The sequence below is a fragment of the Pleurodeles waltl genome, chromosome 8 (assembly GCF_031143425.1).
Source record: "Pleurodeles waltl isolate 20211129_DDA chromosome 8, aPleWal1.hap1.20221129, whole genome shotgun sequence".
NCBI classification, from domain to species: Eukaryota; Metazoa; Chordata; class Amphibia; order Caudata; family Salamandridae; genus Pleurodeles; species Pleurodeles waltl.
In genome coordinates this window covers 1,409,365,707-1,409,387,430 of record NC_090447.1, presented here as the reverse complement: position 1 = coordinate 1,409,387,430, position 21,724 = coordinate 1,409,365,707, and the positions used below count along the sequence as shown (strand labels likewise).

Genomic DNA, 21,724 nt, shown 5'->3' with positions numbered 1-21,724 from the left:
ATTTCACTTTAAACAGTATAAATGAGGAATAACTATGAAAACGTTGATCAATTTAAAAAAAACATAATGTTCAATGTAGGAATGATATGACATACATGTGATTTGCATAGTTTCACTCTATGTCTATGCTTATAAATGCATTTCAGTCCATGACTTTCAGTTTCTTCCTTTACATGAATACATTTAAACACAAAATATTTGTGTTGTTGAATACATTTTATTTTCTCCTTCTAGAACACGATAGCACAGCCAAGTTATGCTTGCTCATAAGTAACAGGCACTAGTAGTACCCACTTAATGGCACTAAACTAACTTTGGAGCCTTTTGAACCGAGGGCCACAGATCATAGAAGGCCTGATGAAGGGGCGTTTGAACTGCGCTATCTTGATGACTTGACTACTGGTCATGTTTCAAATCATACCAACACTATGTGAATCCCAGCACTGAATAAACATTATTACAGCCATAGAATGAGTCATCATGCATCATTTCCTGACTTTACTAGGAAGTCACGTTACATAAGGTCGTATTTGCTACGATGATGTTTCTTCCGGAATGACGTCACTGGCCCTGAGAAAGAATGGAGAAATGTGGAACACGGGTATTATTTGAAGGACATATTTGGAAGCTATGCACGAGCGGCATGCGGATAGGGGTAGAATAAAAAAAGAAGTTTGGCAGCTGTTGAAGGTCACGCGCTGGATTGACGTTTCTCCATGCCAGATGTTATACACAGGTGTGGGATGGGAGGCACTCCCTTTGTGGGAGGCACACCCTACCTCTCAGCTTGAAGTGGGTAGGGTATCCAGGCTGAGAGCACATTGCACACAGCCCACGTACACATTCCAAACATATCACTTTTGACAAGAAGCACAACCAAACACCACCACAATGCACCGCATACAACGCACTACAATCCGTAGAAGCAGCGGTGGCTGCCAGGAGGGAAAAGTGGTGGGGCGATAACAAATACATTTAAATGAAAGGTTACCTTCCGCCTCGCCGCCTGCCGCCTTGGTGAATGCAGCTCTTCTCCTGATCACAGGCTCCCAGACTCCTCTGTGCTAATCCAGACGCTGCTCTCATGCTGGTAATTTTATCACCCAGCATGAGAACAGCACCAGGATTTTGCGGAGCGGGCTGGTTCCAAGAGGGTCTGGGAGCCTGTGCCAGCTTCTCTCCATGCACCATCCTGGAGACATCTAAGTGAGCATGACGGTTTGTTCGTCCTAAGGCAGCCGGCTAAACCGTCATGTCACTTGCAGTGCTCACCACTAGAAGTGCCCTTCATGCTTGCCTTGGCCCCACCCCAAAGCCGCAGCTCTGCTCCTGTAAAATGATAATAAAACTGCTTTATTATCATTTTATTTTACATGATTTTATGCTGCTGGGGCAGTGGGGTGACCCTCCTTCGCCATAAGGGAGGAGCCGCCACTGCGTAGAAGTCCCCCTCCCCCACCCACCAGCCCCCCAGAAGATCACACAACCCTCAGCTTGTTTCTTATGAGGGATATGGCTGTCTGCAGCTGCCGTAGACCACCCACTGCTAATAGCAGTATTTTTTTTTAGAAGGGGCGGGTAATGAGTGGTACTGAGTAGTGTGTGTGCGTATGTGAGCATACATGCATGTATGGGTCTGTGTGTGAATACATATGACCGCAGAGTTCCAAATATTCGCCACAAAATGAAAGAATCAAATTCAAACAGAATAAATCCTGCAAAAGCACTGTCATACTAGGAAATAACACTTAAGTGAAAATAAATTACATTGCAGTGCACTGGAATAGTTTAGCATTGAATAAAGTACATCATACAAAGTAACAATCCCAAATAAAAACAGGTCTACACATGCAAAAATAAAACGTCCCACAGCAGATTGATACCTCAAAAGCTGCACCACTGCCTTACATGAATGGTGAACAATAGTTGCATGAGATCATCACCACAGAAAGCGTTGTACCACAGCACCAATGTGAGTCACTCGGGTACTGCATTACTTGAGAAGGCCCTCCAGTACAAATCTCCATGTGACAACAACCGTCCAAGGGGAATCCAGGTAAAATGTGTAATTTACACGTTGCGCATACGATTATACGTTTTTCATACAAAACCAGGACCTGCTACTATTTGTAGATATAGCTTTTTGTGATCAGCAGGGTTGTTTGTGCTGCTCCCTTCACATTTTGCCCTCTTAGCATTCACAATTGAGGTCTGGCTTTGTGGCACAAACCATCTTGGCACAGGTATATTTTGTACTGGAAAGATGATCAACTCTGCTGTTTGCGCTGCTTTACTTTGCAGCGCACTAGGGCCCATGCAAACACATAGTAAAGCTAGGACCAAGTGATTAAAAGTTCTTGAGAGGTCTCTAAAGAGTGTTACCAATTTTGGGCCTATAGTCTAAGGGCTATCCCATACCAGTCTCTGTAGTCACAAGCCGCTGCACTAGCAGCAAGGGTAGAGGAGCCTGGGTAACAAGGAGACATATGTCTGCCACTAGGTAATCACTAATTGTTGCTTTCTAGAGATCTATGGACAAGCCAGCTTTATCATTTCTTCTTGGTCACTACAGAAAATCCATTGCCAGTGGGGTTTTTTCCACTCCAAGTGGCTCACACCTCACTTTCACATAATGTGCTTTTATAGAGGTTGTTTCAACTAGATCTGGCTCTACTTCCTTCTCCTCAATTAGCCTGCTCTCTAACTAGCAGAATGCCTTGTTACCATCAAAGGCTTTCTCAACTCTCAACCAATGCTCTGAATGTGGGTTAGGGTACTTTTACAAACTTTTTGCCTTCACTCCTTCTGTTTTGCTGGCCTTGGGAGTCTGCACACTTTACCACATCTTACAAGTGCTAAAGTGCATGTGTTTGCTCCCTAAAATATGGTAACATTGGCTTACACCGAATTGGCATTTAGTTTACTTGTAAGTCCCTAGCAAAGTGTTCCTACAGGAAATTAGGGCCTCTAAATTAATGCTACTAATGGGCCTGCAGCAGTGATTATGCTACCTACTTAAGTAGTCTTTCAAACATGTATTAGGCCTACCATTGCAGCATATGTGTGCAATTGTAAACTGGCATGTTGACCTTGTAAAATAAACCCTTTCCCGGGTGTTAACCTTCCTTTTTAGTGCATATGTCACCCCTAGGATAGGTCCTAATCAGCCTATAGGGCTGGGTGCGTTGTCATTAAAAAGTTGGACATGTAATTTTAAATTTTACATGTCCTGGTAGTGCAAAACTCTCAAATTCATTTTTCACTATTGCAAGGTCTACCTCTCCCACAGGATATTGTTGGGTTACCTTATTACATGTAATAAGTAATAAAGTGGACTGAGAACTGGTAGGAAAGTCATGTTTGGAGTCTGTGAAATTGTAATTTGAAATCCTCGATAATTGTAAAGTTGGATTTTAAGTCATACTTCTGAAAATGCTACTTCAAGAAAGTTAGCATTTTCATGTCCTAGCCTTTTGGTGCCTGCAGCCTTTCCTGTGACACATGACTAGGTGTAGTTGGCAGGTGGCCTTTGTGTATTCTTCCCAAACAGCATTAAAATACAGGGTCTGGGTGCTGGCAGGATGGGGAGGGGGTGTAGCTGTCACCTACCACACTTGCACTTCAAAGGCACTTTCTCAGCTCACTCACAAAGGACTTTGCACTAGGCTTTTGTGCCCCCAGACAGACTGGGACCAGGTCAATTAGGCAGGAAATTCCAGACGTCTCAGTGGGTGGAAACGCCAGAAGCTTCTCCCACATCAAATTGGATACCAAATATAAACAAGCATTTGCAATGCAATGGGTCTCGTGTTTGCTCTAAGTTAGAGCTATTAGTGTTGTAAATTCCTAACTCGACTTTTCTTGCCATATAAATTGAAAACAAAAAGTAAAACAGTTGACATAAGCAGGCCGATTCAAAGTGCCATGAGCGTGAAAGAGAGACACAAAAGGAAAACGAAGTTTGCTCGCAGTCAAACGTATCAGCAGACGTGCAATTATCCATGTAACAGGGTGGATGGCCAAGGAGGTAACATAACTGCCCCAAGGAGGGATAAACGTAAAGCATTTACCAATGATAACAAAGGATTTTTAAAAGGCAAGCCAATGAACGAGTGATAGTGATGGGTGTGCGGTGGGTGGGATTAAAAACCCACGGATAGATTACAACAGGCCAGAGGACTTGCGCACTCAACCTAAAAAGCACTGCTTCTCATTGAGCTCTTAGCTCCTCCTTATTATCTGCTGCTGTAGGCCTCTGTGCTACGTACAGCAACGGCGGCTCATCCACTGGACTGTGAAAACAAAGCCCCACCATAAACTGATGGTGTCAATCACAGGCGAAAGATGACTGCAGGCTGTATAGCAAACTTGTGCTGGATGTACGTGAGGTTTTCCTGCCGAGCCTGTACTTTTTGTTTTAATTTAGTGCATAGCAACAATGCATACATAATCTAGATGGGATAGTTTCCATTTGGATACTTCTGACATTGTATTAAACCAGTTAATACATTACCACTCCTCTCACATGATGAAAGAGCTTGCAAATTAGCTCTGTCATTACACTACAGTGTGTACTGATGTCTGTACACTTAGCACTCGTGCGCAATGGTTTACAGTACATTGTGAATGACAAGAAAAGCTGTGGAGTCAAAGTAAAACTTCATTTAAAACACATACACACAGGCACACAAAGTACTTCCTCCCCACTCTCACACACACACCCTTCCCCCACACAAAAACACCTACCTCTACTAATAGAATCGCCACCGCTTCTCCTTGCAATATGCTGGGGACTCTATCGTTTAAAGTAACTCCAACCTATGCATTTGATTCCGTCAGTATACTTGGGCGGACTGCAGTGCCGGAGCGCACACACGTTTCTTCTTTGTTCTATTTTTTTGTTGAATTGGAGTGCCTTCTGTTGCTGTGCATTGTATTGCAATGGATTGTACTGTATGGCATTGTTTTATTTTGCACTGTATTGTATAGTAGTTTCGTGAACACCATCCTCCCGAGGAGTGGTGCACATCAAAATATCATTTGGACTGAGCACATCTAAGTGTGTACCATGTATTTCACTACACAGGGCTTAAGCAGGACTTTCGACTGCATATTCTTGAAAATCAGCCAGTTATGTAGGGTGCTGAGCATAATTGTTCCCTTATGTGTTTCATTTCGGTTTACGTAAATAAACGAATCTGCACATTGTGGTACAGAGTGCAGTCGAACATGTACAAACGCTGTTGCGCTCTGTAATTGATGTATTACACACAAACTGATGCATTGGTATTTCACATATTTGGCCATAAATGAAGATGCGGGCAGACGGGATTTACATGCTGCGGTACACTGTTTGTAGAAACAAGCCTGAAGTATGTATTTTCAGCTCCCCTGCTAAGAAGTCTGATTGCAGCTTTTCCAGTCCCCCTGCCTGCATGTCCCGGAGCTCACATCTGCACTTTGTTTTAGTCATGGCTCGTTATTTGGAAAATGGCCATGTGCATATGTAGTGATAGCTATATAAAATCAATAGTACAAAACTCGGGGTTGGCTGTAAAATTACCACCTGCGATATGCAAAAGATAGATGAGAAAGTGCTGAGCGCACAAGTCGAGAAATGTAATCTCGTCGGAATCCTTGTCCCATGGGGCCCACAGCTTCACCTCCCTGGCTTCAGACCGCCGAGAAGTAGCTCACTTAATTAAAAAAGCTTGTGTTTCCTGAAAATGTGACGACGTGTATTTGCAGACAGTGGAAGGCCCTTGGAATAAGCTATCTGGTCATCTTTCATTTCTTTCAGAGTCAGATGTGTGGAGGTCTTTCTTGGAATACAACAGACTTTATACTAATAACAAAAAGAACAAATCATTTTTTTTAATAAAACCGCTCACTACACGGTTTACAAGGAAAAATAACGATAAAAAGCGCGATCGCGCTGTACAGTTCGTTCACACAAAGTGCAATTATGAATGTAAGCGGCAAAAGTGCAATTAACGAAGCGCTCGACTTCTGCCCAGCGAAATCGCGCTCCAAAAACAGAGAAAAAGTTAGTTTTCCGTACTTGGTCACTGCGCTCGAGGAGGGCTAACCACGGAAAAGGCATGACATATGCGTGCCTTCCACTAATCAAAAGAAGCGGATTCTAACAGGCAAGCCAACTTGCCAAAGAAAGACACTGACGTGACGTCGACGGGGCTCCGAGCCCTTTTCTAATACCTAAAGCGTCTCGCTAGCGATCCGCATGCGCAAACGCATTCAACGCTAAAAAGGGATCCTTACACCCACTCTTCAGTACACTTCTGGACTGGGGATACTGCAGAAGAAGGATGCCCCGCTGTTTGAGGCCTGCCCTACTTGCTGAGAACGAAGACTGGACTTGCACCCTACATACCAGCCAAAAGTGACTCCAACTGGCAGCTGAGTGCCCTCCTGTTCTGAGCTACGGTGACATAACAAGCTCCAGATATCTCTCTGCAATTGCGCAGCTGACCTGCTGCACCGGGACCTGTCTAGATCTGCAATGGACCTGCCTGAGCTGTGCTATCCTCTGCTGGAATGAGTTACTGATCCCCACGATGTGCCTCCCATGTCTTGGACCCTTGGTGTGGCATCAGTTGAGCTCTCACCCAAGGAAAAGATGAAATCCTGAAGTTTTGGGCTGTTTGTGGCTTTAGACCGTCCATTTGTTCCAAAATCTTACCGCACGAACCACCATCAATGTGAAGCTCCAGTGAACCTACAGCAACTGCCAGCGACAACCAGCAACGCAAGATCGGCACTTTGCACTACAACATTGGCATGCGGTGGTGATCGCCAGCATGCACTTGTTTATCTGTTGACTTAGACTTCATTCGCTGATCACCACACTTCGAGGCAACTCTCAGAACATGGTGCCTTGCCAGAGAACAATTCCCAAAGGGAAAGAGAACATAAGAAACACAATTCTGGTGGGGTGTGTGGGGGAGGGCAGGTATGCATAAGGGAGAAGGTTGTGAGGGAAAGAGCCTGCCTAAATCAATATGAAACTGACTGTGTGTTGGGTCAGTGGTACAAACACAGAGGTCAGTGGGAGGGCATTACCGCTGCCAGCACTAGCATCCAGGCCAGAAACACTAGATTACAAGGTGCACATTTCAATGACTTCGTACATTTGCTTCGAAATAAACAAAAGCAACCAACCACTACTGAAAGTTGAATGATGATTTCAGTCAAAACGCTCACATTCCAACCGGGTTTTTAGGGTCAGGGTTCACTTTTTACTGGCCATCCTTCTTCATGTCTAATTATCTAAGACATTACCACTCTCTATTGTTTGGGAAGCACTTGAAACACCCACCCACTGGGTTATGTCTCCAATTCCACATGGACTCATACCCCTGCTTTATTAATACGTTTTCAGAAAGAGCCTGTAGGTCTGACTGCCAGATGTAGAGAAGGATTGCATGTCTTGTAACTTATAGTGGTATGAGTTTGCTTGCTGCCCATTAAAGTTTGCATGTATTGTATAGCACAAACCTAGCCAGTAGGCAGCTGAGCCCTCCAGAGTGTCAAAAACAAGGATACAGTCAACAATAGTGAATGTGATTGCACGTGAGATTTGCATAACATTGCCCTCTCATTTAGCATAGGATTGGCTTATGGCACAGCCCCAAATAGATGTCAAGATAATTTGATTGCAGAATTTGATGCAAGACAAAGATGCTGCTTTGATGTGAGCCCAGATTCATGTGCAGGCTGAGCCAGTAGTCTTCACTGGCATCCAAGTGGCCATCCAACCTTGACTCTGCCAGCCGTACAATAGCACAACACCCACCACAGCAGACAGTCTCGGCCAGGTTTGGTGGCTCACTGGACTAATGCATTCACTTCGGAAATCTGTGTTTGACCTTGTGGTCACAGTTTAAAAACTTGGTTGGTTCACAGTCTTTGATCCTTTGCTGAAAGGCTGTACCATTAAAATGATAAAATAAATACTATTGAATAAGGCGCCAAAATATCTCGGTTATTGAGCATGAAGATGTTCAAGGAGCTAAATGTGTGCTTTATGAATGCTATGTCGGCTGACCTTACTTATGACCTTCTAGGTTTAATGGGCCTGACTAGTGGCCAAGGTTGCAATTTGCAGGCTCCAACCGAATGACTTGAGCTGCCTTCAGTGAACCCATACTCTCTTACATGCCACCCACCCCCTGCCAACACTATCATCCCTTGATGATGATTATAAATGTGTCTGGTATAGACAACCTGAAATCTCATTAGCCTCCCTGAGTCCCTCCAGATCTTTTCTCAGCTTCTTTTCATTAGCCCAGCCCTGCTGTGCTCTAGCAGAGCTTAGGGATATTTATTAACCTAATTTTCAGCCCTTTCCAGAGAATGTCACCAAAAGGCTAATTTCAAACACCCAGCATTAGACATGGACACGAAGGGGGATGATGACCGTGCACAATGCATGTTCTAGGCCTTGTTCTTTCCTTTTACTCACCATTTTTTGAAGTTTTGATGTGATGCCCTGAAAGCAACAGGCATGGCCAGATGTGGGTTCCTGCACGATGTGTCATATGATCCACTGGTGGTGCCCAAAAAGCTGGAAACTAGTTAGGCGTTCCTTGTGTCCTCGTCAGGGTCGTGTGACCTATAGGACAATCAGGCATTGCCCAATGGGCTGCTCTGACATATCAGCATGGGGACAGTTTTTAGGTCAAGCATAGCAGCGCGCAAACGCTGCTTTTCCGACGAGTTGTTATGTATCTGGGCTTTTAACCACACCCACCACACGCCCATTACTATCACTCGTTCATGGGCTTGCCCTTCAAAATCCTTTATTTTCGTTGGTAAATGCTTTATGTTTGTCCATTCTTGGGGCGGTTTAGTTACTGCCTTGGACATCGCCCCTGTTAGATGGCTAATTGCACATTTGCCGATTCGTTTGACTGCAAGCCAACTTCTTTTTGCTTTTGTGTGCTGCTTCACGCTGATGCCGTGGCACTTTGAATCGGCTCACTTATGTGAAACTGTATTACTTTTCTTTTTCAATTTATGTGGCAAGAAAAGTCCGGTTAGGAGTTTACAACGCAAATAGCTCCAACTCGAGCAAATGCGAGACCAATTGCATTGCAAATGCTTGTTTTTAGCAGTTTTGGGCTGGTTTTATGGCCACACCGGACAGTTTTTACTTTTGATTTTCCTGATATCACCATTTTTCTTAACTATATGCTTTGGTAAGGTAGGCCACTTCTGTTTTGGTGCTCAGGTCTATTTTTTTTCCCAGTCCGACCGCGGTCCCCGTTCAGAGGGGACGTGGCCTGGCACCTCAAGCTACACTTTTCTAAATGGAGCAGGACCAAGACTGATTTGCATTTAGTTATTTCGCATCTGAAGTGGAACATTCGTTAAAAAAAATAATCATGGACTCAAATGTAGCCTGAGCAATTGCCAGTGGTTGAGACTTTTTTAAGCATTCCCCCATCTCCTGTGTTGCTTCCTTGTAATCTATCAAATTGTCAATGTCTCATTTGTGCACGCCTCTCCCAAGTATTACCAGACTTGATAAGGAACATTTCTCAAACCAATTCGGATAGAATATAATAGCTGACACTGGCCGGCACTCTTGCATTGACATCACAGTCAGTTATCTGGCAGAGTTTGTTCATGGGTAGTAAATGACATGAGACTGGGTTCAGACACACATCCTTTTCTGATTGTAAGGGGTAATGAGTACCTCCAGCTCACAAGAATTACCATCCAGAAACTAGAAATAACCCATGGGTAATCAAAGTTTGTGGGTCCTGGGACAAGTACCTATTACCTGATTTAAGAGATATGTAAGGTGTGTGGGCTGTTAGACAACATCTTAATGCAGCTTGTTTACAAACAACACTACTGTTAGCAAACATTTTATATATTATAGATCATTGAGGACCTGAATGTGACATAAAAGAATACATAAAACATTTAAATATTTAATAGAAAATGATTTGCAAAATGCTTTCCTTGCAGTGACATACCTACAAAGACGACTGCAAAATAAAAGAGAACCCCTTGCAATTAAAGTGACTTGCAACATATGTGGACATTGTCGTAGGTTCTACCTGTTGTTCACAGGTTCAGCTAACCATCGTTGCTGCCCGCCATGTTTCCACAGTCCACCAGTGTGAACATTGCTTACAATCATTTGACACTGAAAGGATCTGTGCTGAAATCGTTCCTTTTGTGTACTTTTTTACAAGGAGGATCTCTCTGAGGACCAACCTGTGCCCCCCTCGCATCATGATGTAGTGGAAGAGCTGAGTGAGGGGCTCTCAGACATAAATCCATTGAATGGGAAACACTTCCGGAAGGCGTCCCAACAATCACCGAAGAAATCAAAGAAGAGAGGTAGGAAATGAGTTAAAAGGAGAATAAATGAATAGATCTTATGGATTTGATGCCAAATGCTTTTTGATATGATTGGGATTGAGGGGGGGGGTGGATTTCCACACCCACTTACAATTAATATTGCTGCAAACCTCGGTCGTTTGATGTCGTAGAACATTATTTCCTTGAGATCTCTGCCGTTTTCAGCCTTAATAAAGGCAGACTATGATTAAAAGTGTGTTTAAGGGGCCTCTTTAGTTAACTGTGTCTATTCCTTCACTTCCTGGCCAATCTCCGCTGCACCCTGCAACGCTGACTTTGAGAAAAACTCTGGCAAAGAGCCCCCTTGAAGGACCCGTCGGGCATTGCAGAGCCAGCCCAACGAGGGGCACAGCCCAATGATGAAGCATGCCACCAACTAGTGTGTGTTGGCTTGTGCTCCATAATACAATTCCTACTGTTGTCCTCTGTATGTTCTACCTATCACAACAGATAGTCAGAACCATTACTTCAGACCTGCACACATGTTGTCTTAAGGTTTGTGAGTTTTCCCAATATTTCCACTGGTTACACCAATGAGTACATTAGTTTCCCCTCCTCTCTGCTATACCTGTTAAGGAGGAAAAACACATCCAAACTTGCTCGGTTTTCAGCCTACGCAAGTAAACTCTGCAAACATAAAGCACCTGCAAAACCATTTTCCAATTTTTGTGGTTGTAAGTTACATTTCCAACAGCACAGTTATGAATATCGACTCTTTATGTAAAGTGTCTGCTATATAGCGTAGCAATATAAAAATAATGAAAATATATCTTCGACTTCGGCATTATTGTTACAGAAGAACTGACTTAGCTGAATAAATGCCTCCTCACTGTCTTCTCTTGTGCTGAACTGTCCATCAAGGGACTTCAGAAGTGAACATGTTTCAAACATTTCTTCTCTTTTCAGCCTGCTTCTGGAAATACTGTATACAGCAAAATAAGTGAGACTAACCCTTCAACGAACGGGCCGTTCTGGTGACTAAGACTTTCCAGCCTGACAATGAAATCTTCAAAATGTGAAGACTTTGCAAATCAATGAATCAGTGATTAATAAAATAGTTTTTTGACCATGCAGTATTCTGCCTTGAGTATGAACTGTTTTCCCAAGGAAAGTGTAAATAGATATATTATTTATTAACTATAATAAAATAAAAAGTAATTTTTGTATAAGCAGGTTTCTATAAAAACATTTATTGAGCTATCAACTACTGCTGACAACTTTCTTCTAATTGTTAACCTTCTTGCACTTCCAAAATAGAAAATACGAACGCTGTGTTAACTCAGTGCAGAAAATCAAAATTGTTTAAGCACCTCTATTGACTGTTTTCATTGATGGCGCTCATCATTAATATCTTTATACATAATAAATGCAGATTTGAAGGGTCATTTAGTGCTGGTGGTAATGGTGGGATAAAGATGTCTTTCAGAGTTATAGAACTTTCCTCCAGTCGGTACAATTACAACTCTTCCAGGAATTTGTTGCACCTCCCAGATGTTCCCAGCGATGTCTCTAGAAACCTTTTGATTCTAGAGAATCATAGTAATAACCAGTGGAAACATTGTTACTCCACATTTTTAGCCCACCTTCTGGATACGCCGAAATGGCTGTCAGTAACAGTACTATCATGGCAGCCATTTCTGCCATATTTAAAGCTCATTTACTGTCTCTGCTTAATTTGTGCTGGGTGTTGCAGGAGGAGGGCATCAACACTCACTTTTGGGGACCTGGATATTTTTGTTATCATCAGACTTTGACCAAAACCAAGAGAAAGACAGAAAAGGGGAAAAAGAAGGAAGAGAAACAATTACAAAGGGAGAAAGCATGGATGGAAAAAAAAGAACCTGCAAGAGTCAGATAAGAACTCAAGAAGTGTAGGATGGTAGAAGAAAGAAACATGAATTGGAATCAAGACTCTGTAGCACTGATGTTTAGCAACCCCGCCACAGGGCAGTACCGGTGGTGTGTTCATAGGAAAAACATCCCCAGCACCTAGGTAGGTTTGACTTTAGCCAAGACCTTTTGATTTAAAAAAAAAAATACACGTACAATGTAATTATTTAAAGGGGCTTTGAGCCAGCTGCTTTCATCCACTGGTCTGTCGGTGGGTCATTCAAATTTTATTTCCGCCTCCTACAGCATAAGTTAGGGGTCAGTCCACTTTCCACTTCAGCCACTGGATAGCTTCAGTTTGAGTGACTGAATTTTGCTCTTTCACAAGGGGCACCTCCACACGCAATGTAGTTCTTTTTACTGACAGTGTTTATATTTTCACTTTATCATTACATTGGTGTGGCCTTTGTGTTTAGAGTCTGATGTGATATCACAGGGCACATTCCAGCTTTATCAGATCTTGTCTATTCCTCTGCTGTTGCAAATTCCTTTTTCAGTGGCCTTTTTATCTGACTGCTGCTATTCACAATATGCCCAATGGTGCCCACTTGAAACTGTTTTTCAGTAAGTTGTCAATTATGTTTTTAGTATGTCTTCAATGACGTACATTTCTAACGGCACTTCTATATGTCATGCTGATATGTATTTTAATTGAGGACTATGCATTTTAATTGAGGACTAGAGCTATAACAACATTCTACCAACTGCAAAACTACAATACTAACATAATTGTAAAAAAAATGTAACGGAAGCCTGCAGCCTGTCCCCTACACACTGTCCAATCACCTCCTGGCCTTTCTCTTGCACCCCTGGCCTAATTTGTGCATATAATAGCTATTCTCTGAAGAAGAGAGGGGCTGGATGCAGCTGGATGCTTGTTGCCGCAGCAACTACAGTTCTTTACTTCCATTACCTGCTTCTCCCTACACCAGGGACAATGCAGAGCTTAATGGGAACCCCTCACAGAGATGCGAAGCTAGCAGCAAAGATCACTGTCAGCAGCTGTAAGGTAAGCGAATAAGTGGGTAAGTTAAGAATGGGGACTAGGTTGCAAATATGAGCATGTCTGCATGTGTGCGCCTGTGAAAGAGCATGCTTTCGTCCTTGTGTGCCTGCCTGTGCATATATGTGAGGAAGGCGGGTTCAGTGGAATTATAGAGTGTCTCTTTAAGGATGACCCCGTCATTATTGTGGACTTGGCCTATTACAGTCTTTGGCGGTCCCTGGTATAACAGTGGGATTTATTTAATATGCTTGGGGTATTCTTTTATAGCCATCTAGCCCACTGTAGCAGGCTAGACCGGCCATTAAAGGACTGCTCCAGTGTTAAGGGGCAGCGCTGAAGGCGAGGGCCTTTAACGAGGGAGCGGGACTTTAATGAGGGTATAGCCCAGCTACGGAGGACTGTAAGGCTATTAGAAACATACTGCCACTAGAGGGCATAATGTTCTAATAAATAAAACAAAGGCCTCATGGAGCCAGAGGGGATTTAAATGAAACCCCTCTGGATCCGTGAGGCCTTCGTTAACAACAGCAGCTGTGAACAAAATCATTGGAATGTTGGAGATCCGGAGGACTCCATTACTTTCAATGGAGCTCACAACATTCAAATAAATATTGTTGTGAATCCTAAGACAAAATAACTCATACCCAACAGGTTGAGGTTATTTGTGGGTTATTTGTATATCTCTGGCATAAGGATGTCCTCTCCCTGTCGTGTTGTTAAATATGTTGACTATGCACGTAAAACCATGATATATTGTAGCCATTCCTGACATCCTGGCTATCCCTGGCATAACAGTGGCCAATCCATATATTGGGTGTTGTTTACATAATTATGGCTACCCATGATGTTAAAGAGTCCCTAGCAGAACAGTGTTCATCACTGACATATTGTAGGCATTCCAGACATACCGCTGGGTATCCCTGGCACAATGATAGTAAAATCCTTGCTGTATGATTGACATGTTTGGCATTTAAGATTATAATTACTTGCTCGCTTTGGTTCTAATGCTTCTCAACTTGCTCTCTCCACCTTGCCAACCTCTGCTACTTGAGAAAAACATAAACCAGAATGAAACAGAAATGCTTTTGAAACTGCAATGTAAGGGATATACAACATATTTTGCCTTTGAGTTTTGAAAATCCCTAGGGTAAATTTTAGTTGTATTTCCTGCAGACCTTGTTACATTTTGCTTTCCTGGAGTAGTTATTTTTCTCCCTTATATTACTGACACAGAGGTCGAGTGCAGTGATAACCACGGCTGATATCGACTGAACTTGGTAGAATGTCCCATTACACAAATGACTTTAAGAGACACTTGGGCCAACAGAGGAAATAGGAAATGGAACCGTCAGTTACAATTTGGAAGACTACACAACTCAAGCACAATTTTTGTGGGAGGAGAGGAGGGATTTTTGCTTTTGCAAAGATGAAGGACATCTGGCACCATCAGGAATGCCCCAAAGCAAGTACTGAATCACACTCTTAATAAGGTATGAGGGAGGGAGCTAGTGTAGAGTTTGGGACGTTAGTTTCCTAATCTGGTCTTGTGGGATTGTGAGGGCTAGGTTTGCTGTGGATAAAGTGCGTGAGCTGGTGGAGATTTGCTCATAGGAGCCATTTGGACGGAGAAGATCCTGCAAGTCCAGAAGCAGGTGTTGTCATGTGGAGGATTCCTTTTAACTGAAAGCAGCCCTGTCTGGAGTGGCATGAGCTGACCACGGAGAAGTGACCTTTATGAATTAGTGGGTCGTGCTTGAGGCTGTGAAAATTGTACATTCTGGGCTTTACAAGCATAGCCACTAGCAAAATGTATCAGCCAACTGGTGTGCAGTGAGAACTTCTACACCCTTGGTTTTAATGGAAGAACCTCCAAATAACTTTGTTCATAGGGTACAGGCTCTCCGGGACCTACCCTTAATTCTCCTTGGAAAATACCATGTTTTGCAGGATTTTTTGTGCTTTGGGGAGAAAAGGCTTTATATTTGTGGGTTCTGGAGGACTAGAGTAAACCAGAACTCGAATCCTCACCAGATAGCTCACAAGCATCATCCCATTAGAGATTTTCAAAGTCAAAAGTGCTGAACGAGGTCTCCTGGGATGCCAAGCTGACCTTGTGGAGTCCGCGTCAGATACTGCTTATGAAGTCATCAGAAATAATTTTCTGGAGTAGAATGTCCTTTATGCATTACATTATGATTTTGGTAGTTATGGACTGGGATGGCACTTCCATGAATCTGAGAATCTTCTGTGGTCACAGACACCTTAAGTCATGGTCGATAGGTGCGGCTTACCGCTCACTACACGTGGTATGAACGTGTTTGTTGTGACCCATAAGATGTTGATATTTATGTACTTTATGAGGATTTTCACAAGATGAAGCAATTTCTTCAAGAAGGTCTTCTGTTTTTTATTCATGGTTGTATCACTTGGTGTTTGGGAATTTATGAAATACAATAGATTGGTTCTAACCTGTGCAGAAATGGACTAACATCCTCCATTTTCCAGTGTGCCAATTGTCCTAAAGAGACAAAAACAGTATAGAACTTATAATGATTACATCCTGCTAGCGAGTCTAGAAAACCACCCATTTGTGTCTCACGGTTTTACTCAGTACAAGAATCATACATACCAGTAGGGTTAGAGCCAGGCTCTCAAAGTTAATTTACAAGCCTCTTTCAAAGCAGGGCAAGTACAAAAATATATGCAATCATGACCCTCCAAAAAGGTGGGTACAATTGCAGTCTTTCAGAAAAAATAGGTAATCAGTAATGTTTCCTCTCCGGCTCACAGACAATCTGGTGAGATAATATTCCTGCCTCCTTCCTCCTTGTGATGTACACCCAGAAGTCTTCTAAGCGGAATCTCAATAGTCAATGAAGCAACATCAAGTATGTATGCTACACTTGACCCCTTTGGGTTGTAGTCCACCAAACGTTCTTCCTTCATCCCATTGTATTGAATTAACTTTTGTTGGCGTTAGGAATCAGTGTCCTTTACTACTGCTAACCAAAGCTAAAGTGCTTACGCACCCTCGTTAAAACATGGCAAAATTGACCTACGTGTAATTGGCATATTAAATTACTAATAAGTCTCCAGTAAATGGTACTACATGTACCCAAGGCCTGTTAATTAAATGCGACTAGTGGTCCTACAGTACTCATTGTGCCACCCACTACAGTACTACACTTGATCTTAGCCAAAAGGCCAAGAAGCGATGCCACCCACTACAGTAGCCCTTATAAACATGTCTTAGGCCTGGCACTGCAGCCTGTAGTGCAGTTTTAAACTGTAATTGAAACCTGATAAAAGAAGTCTTTTTGCAAGGTCTAAAGCTCCCCTTTTACAACATATAAGACACTCCTAAGGTAGGCCTTAAAGGTCCTATGGCAGAGTGCATGGTATTTAAAAAGAACATGTTGGTTTAAGTTTTACATATCTCGGTAGTGAAAAACTGCAAAAGTTGTTTTTCACTATTGTAAGTCCTACCTCACCACAGACTGCCTTATTATATTTAATGAGTGCTAAGCTTTTGATTGGGAACGGGTATAAAAATACTTTTTAGTCTCTTATGAATTGTAATTTAAAATCCTCTTTGACAGTAAAGTTGGATTTTAAGTTACAATTGTACAAATCCTACTTTCAGAAAGCTTACATTTGTGTGCCCAAATCAACTGTGCCTGTCTGCCATTCCTTGGGTCACATGATTCTGCAGTTGTGGGTTGTGTATTACTTCCAGGCAATGAGACAAAGGGGGGTAGGTGTGGGCACGATGGCTGTGGGCAGAGTAGTACTGAGTTCTACCAACACATTAAAGGACCTTGCCCAAAGCACTTGCAAAGGAACCTGACACTAGCCTTTTGTCACCACAGACATTTGGGAGCCAAACCCAGGGAGGTCAGGGGAGTGGGCCAGGTGTTGCCCCCCACACACAAAGGCTGGCAAAGGGGATAAAAGGTGGTATTCTCAGACCCGATTACGTCTGGACCTGAGGAAGGACTGCCCTGTTGCTGGAAGAACTGCCTTGCTGCCTGAGGAAGACTTGACCTGCTCCTTGAACGCTGGACCATCACAGTGACTTCAAGGACTAGCTGCCTGCCCTTCTATGTGAGCTACAGGGACAAAACAAGCTCCAGAGACTACAAGGCACTGGCAGAGGGGATGCCATCCACCTTGGGGGAGTAGACTGTAAATATCGTCACTCCCTGCGTCGGCCCCACACTACTGGCTGCAAGTCCATTTAATGGGTATGCCTTGTGAATATTAAAATCACAATAAAGAGGGGACACAATATCGACCACAAAATACATAAATGAAATATTGACAGATAGTCTTGGTTTTCTACACCTAACCCTACATATATGTCCCTGTGTGGTACATATATCTTCAAGGTATGTAGGTATGGATGTAGGAATAAGAAATATATACTTCCCAATGCAGTTACCTTTTGATATTTTGTCTCTTGATATTTTTGTACCGACATTGTTGGTGTCAAGATTCAGTAGTACAATCCACTTTATGGCATACTTCCCCATTAAACATTTGCCAAGGCTGACAATTTTTATGAAAACTATCCCTCACAAGAAGAGAGAAATGCCACTGACCAGGCAATGTTTCTGGTTAGAATCTGAAGGAAAGATTAGGCTGACAAGGGACTGAAGTGATAATATGCTGCTGCATGTGAGTCTCACTGCATTGAGCCTTGGCATATTTTGCTGTAGATTCCAAATTGCGGAACTATTTCTTCAAACTAAGAAAAAGCATCACTGGATTAGTGAATTATCTTGCACCAATCAACATTCTCGAATTCTGTGGTGCTGCGCATCAAACCCCCTTGATAGCTACACACTTTTTTCAATAGAGTGGCAAAATAAAATGAAACAAATCAATGCAGGCTGTTCTAGTTTTAAACACTATTTATTATTTATTTGCGTAAGGCAGATAAACAGCGTATACCGATTACATATTTTCTTTAATATATAAGCAATAGTTAGTGCCATTTGTACAGTGACTTCTTAACGATTCCACTCAATGTTCTAAGATGCCATTTAAAAAAATGGTAGGGTTCAGACCCACACTGTGCGGTAAATAATAAATAGCCAATATCAGACAGTGAGAAAAGTCGTTCAGTGCTCTTTATTGGTCCTATTTCTGACAATCTTTGTCCTTCTGAAGTTTGTTAAACTTAGTACATTTTCTTAAAAGTAACTCTGACAAAAATAATATGCATAAAAATAAAGAGCTTTCAAAGACTTCCAAAATAAATGTTAGTTAAATATCAGGCACAAATCTAAATCCAAGACTACACAGCTGAGTGTGTGTGTTTTTGGAAAACAGGCTGCTTATATGTACGTCAATTCAAATATACTGTATCTTCTGTATGTCTGTCACATTAAACAAGTCTGGTCTTTTTTAGGCCTAGACAATATATAATTCCAAACCATTTGATAACACGGTTCTGGTGAACTTGAGGCAACATTGTGTTTTAAGAAATATTTGGCATCGCTATGATAGGTACTGGTTTTACCCAGGTAGGTAGAGGTTTATACCTTATCTCACAAACTGTTGGCACTTTAGATCAAATGAGCAACTATGGATTACCCACCAATCCCGTGCCACCGTGAAAACAGGCAGAATACAGAATAGATCATATTAAGTCAGAATTTCAGGAAAAGAAACCAAACAAAAACTGCACTGTGGTCACAGTAAAAATAAAATAAAAAGGGAGATAGCCCATTGAACTATTTTACTCTCTTTGATTGAACATGGTAACCCGCTTTCCAGCAACTGTGTGCTCTAAGTGGAAATAAAACCTTTTCTAAAGGGTTAGGAAACAATTTTGTCTACATCATTAGAGTGAATAAAGACAAAAGCCTCCATCAGGGGTCCCATATAGTTTCCAATCCAATGTTTATAGTTAAATCAGGAACTAGCAAGAATGAAGGAATACTGCATCCCCCTTATTTTCTCACAAAAATTGACTAGCAAAAAGCAGGTGAAATATTTCCGTGGAAACAGGCTGGAATGAGGGCGATTAGCCTAGGAACTAAGGCCCTCATTCCGAGCCTGGCGGGCGGCGGAGGCCGCCCGCCAGGCTTCCCCCCTCCGAAATACCGCTCCGCGGTCGTAAGACCGCGGAGGGTATTCCGAGTTTTCCCCTGGGCTGGCGGGCGGTCTTCACAAGACCGCCCGCCAGCCCAGGGGAAAACTCCCTTCCCACGATGACGCCGGCTCGTAATAGAGCCGGCGGAGTGGGAAGGTGCGACGGGTGCAGTTGCACCCGTCGCGTATTTCAGTGTCTGCTTTGCAGACACTGAAATACTTTTAGGGGCCCTCTTACGGGGGCCCCTGCCGTGCCCATGCCATAGGCATGGGCACGGCAGGGGCCCCCAGGGGCCCCGCGACTCCCCCTCCCGCCATCCGGTTCCCGGCGGGAGAACCGCCAGGAACTGGATGGCGGGAGGGGGAGTCGGAATCCCCATGCCGGCGCAGCATGCTGCGCCGGCTTGGAGGATTCCTTTGGGGCAGCGGGAAACCGGCGGGAGACCGTTCCGCCAGGGTCGTAATGACCCCCTAAGTATGTACTCCCTAACCCTGCAGTAATTCGCTGTTGATCAGGGAACCCCCAGGAATTATTTGTAGTACCACAGTATTTCCACACCCTGAAGTGATCAAAACCTATTCATAATTTTGGGAGTAGGAATACTGATGCAGTATTCCAGTGGGACTCATTAAGGGGACCTGACACGGAAAACCAGGCTTAACATGTCAAAAGGGGTTATGATGCCCTAATTCACCAGGTTAAGAAAATGATCAGGGTAATCAAAAGAATGCAAAATCTGAAGATCACTAAATAACTTTACAAACTTTCTTGAGAAACAAATCTTTGGCGACAGGGTGAAGAGAAAAACAATACACAGAACAGTGAGATTTCCATGCATACATTTTGTTCATGCTGAATTTGTGGCAAGGACACATTCTCAGCCCTTCCATCATTTCATTCGTTTGGCAACACCTGAATATGCAAATTCGATCTCCCGTTCTGCGGGGCAAGTATTTGCAAACTCATCTCTAATGTAGGCGCTGCTTAAGTATCTCCACACTCCGGTAAACTCTGGTGGAATTTGAAAATTTCTGTATTTCTTTGCCACCACCTAAAAATATACAGAGAGGAAATGAGGCAGGTGGGAAATGCTGAAAAAAATATGTATAAAAAGTTCTATACAACTTTCAAAATGTAATGCATAAGCTATGCTACCAATGAACTCTGAGAGTCAATTACCCATTTCTAGAAGACACTCCGATGGTAATCTCACCAGTACTGTCATCATACATTTTTGCTGATACAACGATATCACTACCAGCAACAAAAAACATCTGGGGAAAACATAACTGTATGCTCTCCAGCAGTTAAGACATCCAACAAAGTCTTGTGTAAACATCAACAGTTTACTTACCTTCAGTAACACTTTTTCTGGTAAAGACTATCTAGCCACAGATTACTCACCTTTAGAATATTCCCCAGGCGTCAGACTGGAACAGGAAACTTATTTAATGCTACCACTACGCGCCGGAAAGTAGCATCGTGCAGCCCTGCACTAACGCCATTCCTCTCCAAAAATGGCGTGCGAGGCCTCCTATAAAGGCACCACTCCTGCATGATGATGTCAGTAGCTTTCGAAACTGTTTGCATCTCCAGATGTGGAGCCCCAAAAGTAAATTGGTAAATCAGTGTGAAGAACCCTAGATGTGGGATCTTATTAAAGGAATAGGGTTCAACCATAGATGGGGAGCACCGGAAGGCCATCTGCAGCTAGATTGAGTCCCTACCAGAAAGAGCATTACCAAAGGAAAGTAACTTGTTCTGATAGAGATTTCTAGCTGCAGATTTCTCACCTTTAGAATGATACCAAATAGTTACCTAAGGGAGATGGGCTGCAGATGGACTCAAACCAGAAAACCCTGTAGGAGTGAGCAGGCAAAGTTCCCTTCTCTGTAGACTTGTCTGTCCAGACAATAGTGCTTTGTGAACATATGGAGGAACCCCAACATATCTGCCTGGCAGATGTCTAGGACAAGGACGCCACTTTATAACACAGTGATAGCAGCTTTGGCCCTGGTGGAACGGGCACACAGTCCTTCCAGAGGTTGCTTCTTCAATGCTGTGTAACATGTCTGAAAGCAGAGCACGATCCAGCATGAGATGGTAAGTTTCTGCACTGGCTTACTTTTTTTGCCCAAGCAAACCCCACAAAGAGCTGATCATCCAGTCGCCGGTCTTTGGTGCAACTGATGTAGAAGTTGAGAGTTCTCTTTGGTTCCAAGCAATGGAGCCCCACCTGCTCCCTTTCTTGGCTGAAGCGAAGCATAGAACGCTGGCATAGTGATGGATCAGCAGACGTGGAACAGAAACACAACTTTCGGGAGAAAGGATGT

At 43.1% G+C, this 21,724-nt stretch overlaps 1 protein-coding gene and 1 non-coding gene across 4 annotated transcripts in view; both read right to left on the bottom strand.

The window, feature by feature from the left end:
• Positions 1–16,307: 16,307 nt before the first annotated feature.
• LOC138252445 (U2 spliceosomal RNA) lies at positions 16,308–16,507 on the bottom strand. Its single transcript, XR_011195193.1, has one exon. It is a non-coding gene; the product is annotated as a U2 spliceosomal RNA (small nuclear RNA).
• A 3,169-nt stretch (positions 16,508–19,676) lies between these two features.
• The window catches only part of CLIC6 (chloride intracellular channel 6), a 203,096-nt gene continuing 201,048 nt past the window's right edge, over positions 19,677–21,724 (bottom strand). The window contains exon 6 of one of the 3 annotated variants that reach the window (XM_069202503.1): positions 19,677–20,442. In XM_069202503.1, coding sequence (XP_069058604.1) covers positions 20,281–20,442 — 162 coding nt within the window. In that variant the 3' untranslated portion in view covers positions 19,677–20,280. The remainder of the gene's footprint in view (positions 20,443–21,724) is intronic. The other 2 variants (XM_069202504.1, XM_069202501.1) reach the window with 2 other exon arrangements.